At 45.4% G+C, this 6,056-nt stretch overlaps 1 protein-coding gene across 2 annotated transcripts; it reads right to left on the bottom strand.

Moving 5' to 3' along the window:
• Window positions 1–692: 692 nt before the first annotated feature.
• LOC125511630 (protein FAR1-RELATED SEQUENCE 6-like) lies at window positions 693–5,440 on the bottom strand. Of its 2 annotated transcripts, none has more exons than XM_087522342.1 (8): window positions 5,205–5,440; window positions 5,019–5,119; window positions 2,797–4,926; window positions 2,578–2,694; window positions 2,394–2,501; window positions 2,175–2,231; window positions 1,656–1,735; window positions 693–1,319 (listed from the first exon to the last, which is right to left on the bottom strand). In XM_087522342.1, the coding sequence occupies exons 2-7, from the start codon at window positions 5,106–5,108 to the stop codon at window positions 1,694–1,696; spliced, it is 2,544 nt and encodes an 847-aa protein (XP_087378468.1). In that variant the 5' UTR covers window positions 5,109–5,119; window positions 5,205–5,440; the 3' UTR covers window positions 693–1,319; window positions 1,656–1,693. The 2 variants fall into 2 exon arrangements, with proteins under 2 accessions (XP_087378468.1, XP_048533012.1); XM_048677055.2 differs by having other exon boundaries at window positions 2,578–2,691; window positions 5,205–5,439.
• Window positions 5,441–6,056: the final 616 nt, after the last annotated feature.

Below are 6,056 nucleotides of genomic sequence, written 5' to 3'. Positions count from 1 at the left end.
GGCAAAGGAAGATGTTCAGAGGTAGAAGAAGCAGTCAGGAGACAGCCGAATTTCTTCAATTCATTCGTTCGATGCCTCGCTCGGCTCAAGCTGCTCTCCTTAGCTTTTTTTTTCGAGGGGCACTCTCTCCCTTAACTAGCGGAGCCACGCTACCGGCCCAGTCCCACAGGCCATCGGCCCATATCCACCTTGTCCAGTATTCGCCCGTGGATCCGAAGGGCATGTGTAGGATCCAAAAAAAAAAGGGCAGGTGTAGTACGATTTCTTTAGGACTGTGGTATTCCCTTTTTCCTCCAAAAATTCTTTTGTTCCCAAGAGGTCCTAACTGTGAATCTTGACAAAATTGAACACATCAAAAAAAAAGTTTCTAAAAAATATCAATCGACTCCTAAATGAAGAATGCTTCCAAAATTGCACATGCACACGAATATGGATCACTTTCAATGAAATTTCAGTCATTTTAATAGATACCTAGACAGTTGGTCTTTCAACCAAAATATTTCAGCCATTACGGTAGTACACACAAGTTCAGACATTTAAAAACAATATCCCAAATAACTGAAACATTTGGTTGGATTTTTTATTGAATGCAAAGGTGAATATTTTGATCCTTTGGCCGAAATGAAAACCGAAACCACTCAAATTCACAGGCACATCAAAGAAAGGAGAGCAGGCACAGCGACCACAAGATCGAAGGGAACCGCAACCATGCTTGATCACAACCGAAGGAAACAAAAATCACAGACCCCGACGCCAAGCACCAAACGAGAGCCAGATTTTAGTATTGGACAACCCTGGGAAGAAAGAAGCTGTAGTGGCATTCGCTGCAGGGCGGGTCGGGCTTGGCAACCCATCCAGCAAGCAGAAGAGATAGCACTGGCAGCAACAGCAACATAATAAAAAGATCTGTGAAGTGCCCATCACAATATCGGCTACTCGTCTGTTGTGTTTGTTGTATGCTAGCATCCGCATACTCTTTTTCCTTTTAACCAGTATCCACGTACTCTGTAGTATTACCTCCGTCCCAAATTAGTTTTTTTAGATTTGTCAAGATACGGATGAATCTAACGCTAAAACATGTCTAGATACATCAACTAATTCGGTACGGAGGGAGTACTTCCCTAGATTTGCCACGTTATATGCTGATTCTCAGATGTATTTTTTCCCTGCTGCTATTCCAAGATTTATGCCTGGAGAACTTCCGCCTTCAAATATGTAAAGTTTGTTACCCTAAGTCGAAGATGCACAAACTCTAAAAGCATCTCTGCTCCCCACTTCACCTCCATTGTGCGTGGGATCTAGACATCAGAGTCGCCACCCTGTCAATCCCAAGCCAGACACAAAAATCAATAATCAAGGTCTTTCAAATATGTAACTTAGTATCTACAGAAAGATACTCACTATCAAGAAAATATATGGATGGTGACAAGTATTACATGTACATATCAAAGTAAAATAAGAAATAACATTCCTGACAGTAAATGGGTATGAGCAAACATGAAAGAAATAAGTAGGTCACTGAAACAAGAATAACTCTTGAGTGTCAGCAGATGGAGCAAAAAAAAGAGATGTCCCGACACGATCATAAGTTCACATCTACATTAAGAACATGTCAAAAGCTTGATACAATGGATTTGGAGGAACAGACAGCATACCTAAAATTCTACTGCCACATTAGAGCAATGAACATATTCTACCCTGCTCTTCGCGTAGGAGTTCTTAGCATTGGATTATCCTGCAATATAGTCACACCAGTCATTTTATTATACACTAGTAGCTTTAAATGCTAAAACGGGGAGGACAGTAGTTTTTTAGGTGTTCAATGTGTGTAATAATAACATTTGATAAGCTACAGAGATTAATAATTGTACACATTTGTTGGAAATCATAATATATCAGGCTGGAAAACAATGAGCAAGAGAATCCCTGAACGAGTGGGACCAAATTAAATATCCTATCTCATGTGCGTTTGTCTTGCTACCAATAATCCAAATATATTTGAAAGGTCCATTGATTGATGAAATTCCATATCAGAACAGGGGCATAAGCATGGACCGTGAAGAAGAAAATGTGAACAGGGGGCATAAGCATGGAGTAGCATGCAGCTTAAAACATTGGATAATAATTTTGGAAGCCGCAAGAAAAAAGGGATAGACATTTGTGTGCGGGCAGACCTGCATCGTTGGGTTGTAAGCCCACTGATTTCCGAAAACATGGGGATCTGCTTGTACCTGAAACGTTTTAAGCAGAAAGGCATTGATCACACAAGTCAGAAATGCACACACAGGGAGAAGATGGTTAACATAAAAATCAACACAGTTGTTGATAGTAACTAAGAAGTTGCAAACAAAGAAGAATATGGAATATTATAAAGATCTGTGCATAGCAAAAACCTGCATAAAGTTATTCGGCATCATCCTTGGTTGATTAGGCAGTTGATGTTGGTGACTAACATCCATTCCAAAATGAGGTCCAAATGTCAGGTTTGGAGATATCCCTTCCTGTTTAAGTTTGCAACAAAAATGTTCACACGCATGAAAATGATGGTAGCAGAAGCAGACCAAAATTACTACATACCATTAGATGAATGCTTCCTGGCACTCCCATGTCAGGACTTTCAAGATGGGAACCTGACGATGTCTCTTGAATCATATTAGTTTCAGTTGGCACAAATGATGACCGTAGAAAATCCTGCTAAGGACAACATAAATAAATCAATAAAGGTTTAGTCATACAGCAAACTGATGTATGAATGCTTGAGGCTCTTTATGCCCCCAAAACTGAGAAGAGACGAACCTGTTCTTTATTTGACCGTAATACAGCATCCGGATCAGTTTCTGCCACTTTCTTTGCTGGCCGGCCAGGATGCTTTGCATTTGTGGACAGGGAATTCTTCTCACCCTCTGGAAATTGAGAACTAAAAAGGCCTTGGCCATTTTCAGGTGCATCAGCTTCGAATGAGAGAAGCCTCGGCTGCCTGTCTCTAGTAGGTTGACCATCATCCAGAAGAGCCCTTTCTGCTTCTCTCAGTAACTTCAGAGCAACAAGGTACCTACTCTCAGATATAAAGCCTAAATTGAGAACCTGACGGCACTGTGTAGACAAATAATCATGGCGCTCCACTGTGTCACCAAGGAGCATCTCATTAGGATAATGTGCCAAAGCATGCAGTTTCTTATAGTCTCTTTTCCAGCGATCAAGGACATATCTTGACGGGATCTCAAACATGTCATGCAACTTAAACACAGACAACGCATGTCTGCATAGTATGCCAGTGAACTGAAAGAAACCACATTCGCACTCAACAATGAGCCCTTCTTTACAAAAATAAACTTCATAAGTCCTGCTCTCCGTCTCCTTTCCATCTTCCATGTATGAGCATTCTTTCACTTCAAAAGTAACAAATGGGCCATCAACTTTACTTGGCATACCATCACAATACATTGTTGCTTTCAACTCTTCCTGAAATTTCCTGAACATGTTGATTGTGTAGGCCTTGGCCAGTTGCTCTTCCATGTAGAACTTTGTTACAGTCAATGGAGTCCTATGGGAAGATTCTTCATCTGCTTGCAACTCTTTCTTGTATTTGTTCTCCAATATCATCTCATATTTGCTGAAAAATTGCTTCAAAGAAGTTTTTGGGTACACAAATCCATCATAGTATGAAGCAACAGACTCCCCACGCTGTGAAACAGACATACCCGCCCAGAATTTGTCTTTAAGATAAGCAGGTGCCCATAATTGCCGATGCTCATGTAGGGAACTGAGGCATTCATTTCCTGCAAGTCCATGTTCCTCAATAACCTTCTTCCAATCAGCCTCAAACTCTGGGGGCTTCAAAGACCCATATGTTACTTTCTTCAGTGCTCTCTTAATTGTTTTGAATTCCGCGTGTGCTTTCAAGTTCTCTGCCACGTCTCTCATAATGCGATACAGACAAAGGCGGTGTTTAACTTGGGAAAATACTTCTCTAACCGCATCCAGAATAGCGTTGTAATGCTCAGTGATGATTGCGTCTGGGTAACAGCCCTTCATACATGACAAAAATGCTCTGAATAGCCAGGTATAGCTCTCAGCACTGAGATCTGAAAGCAAGCCGGTACCAAACAAAACAGGGTGGCCATGATTATTCATCCCAGTGAAGAAAACAAGTGGCAGATCATATTTCTCAGTCAAGTATGAAGTGTCAAAGTAAACAACATCATGACCAAAGTATTCATGCGCTGCCTGTGACCTAGCATCACTCCAAAACAAGTTCCTTAGACGCCCCTGCTTGTCCAAATCCACCAGGTAGAAGAAATTTGGATTCTTATTCTGCATGCTGCCAAAAAACTTCTGGATCTGCTCATCATCTCCTTCCCCAAACTTAAGCCTTCCTATCTCGGTAAAGTTCCCCTGCTCTTTGTCAGCTATCGGAACATTCCTTCGCCCTTTAAGCCGTGAACCATTTTCCACGCTCTTGGCATCCGTCAGTTTCTTGTAACAGCTCATGGGCGAGTCTGAGGACTGGTTGAGCGGATGGTTGTGGTCGAGCTTGGCGTCGTCAATGTGAAGCCACCTGTCCTGCCTCAACTTCAACGAAATCCTAGCTGGGCAGTTTATCTTTGCTGTTTCTCTAGACAGATAGCACGCATTTGCTCTCCCTCTCCCTGACCGACTGCACCCGAGCACCAGCCTCCGGCACACCCCCGACTTCAGGTACGACGACTTGAGAGTGATCGCCGAGAAGCCGGAATCCACCGCATACTGCTTGTAGTAGTTGAGCGCGTCGTCATAGGTCTTGAACCGCAACCCGATGCGGGGCGCGTTCTCGTCCACCTTGGCACCCCCACCATCTTCCTGACCACTGTCATTGTCATCGACGAGGATGACCTCCTTGCCCTGATGCAACGGCGGCAGTTCCCTCCCTGGATTACCCCCCAATTCCTGGCCAAAAATAGCAAAGCGCCAAATAATCGCTCCCTCAGCAAGCAAGCATGAGAATTTGACACCTGGAGTGACCCAAAGCACTCGCTAACCTGGGATTTCTCGGCAATCTTCAGCAGCGAGCCATTCCCTGGTGGCTCTGAGCTCTTCCCTTCGGCCTCGATTGGCGTCTCCATCGGCATCGGCGGCGGATCTAGACGGCGTGCGCCCGAAAATCGGGAAGGTCAGTGGGGATTTGACTAGGAGAACCGCTGGATGAGGACAAACCTAGGTCGTACCTCGAGCCCCTGACTGCGGGCGGCGTGGCGCCGGCGGCAGGGGAACGTGGAGTCCCGACGAGGGAGGACGGGAGCGGCGACGCGCGTGGGAGACGGGAAGCCGGGGGCGCTCCCAGGGGTGTGGCGGCGCCGGCGGCGGCGCTCAGGTACGGCACGACGGCAGCAGTAGGGCGCGTGGTAGACCAAGAGGGGAGGAAGAAAAAAAAACAGATATTTGCCCACTTTGAATATGTTTTCTTTTTGAGTTAAATACACCGGAGTCACTTTAATCCTACTTTTTTCAAGGGCGTGTTTGGTTGCCGTGCGCTACAGTACCTGCGTTGCATACCCTTCTCCACTCAGCCTGGTTCTCGAAAACAACCTTATATACGACATCTGCGAGTTGTTTGGTTGCCTGCATATGGACTTCCTGCATTAGGAGATCAACTTTGGCGCGTTGTTTGGTTGCTTGCATTGTCTCGGCGCATGCAACTACACGCTGTTTGGTTGCCCGCATGTGGTATGATTAAGAGTTAGCACTTGCACTTAGCACACAGGGTTAAGACGCTAGCAGAGGAAGGAGAGAAGAAATGCAGTGTGCGCCGGACCATGACGACTGCGGTAGATAGTGGCCATGGCGCCGTGTCCGACATGACGAGCATGGAGTCATGGACGAGTGACCCCGTCGGCGGCACGGCGAGCGACATCGTCGGCGAACTAGTTGCGGTGCTCGCGTAAAGACAATGGACAGATGAGGATAATGCAGTGCTCGCGCCATGGTATCGTCAGTGCAGTGGACGAGAGAGGAGGCCGAGATGATCGACGCCGGAAATGACTCCAGTGTAGTAGGGCGGGAGAGAGGAGGCGAAGATG

This window comes from Triticum urartu, chromosome 5A (genome assembly GCF_056163025.1).
Source record: "Triticum urartu cultivar PI428250 chromosome 5A, HENAU_Tu73, whole genome shotgun sequence".
NCBI classification, from domain to species: domain Eukaryota; kingdom Viridiplantae; phylum Streptophyta; class Magnoliopsida; order Poales; family Poaceae; genus Triticum; species Triticum urartu.
Note: the sequence above shows the minus strand (reverse complement) of the source record. Positions and strands in the feature narration are given on the sequence as shown.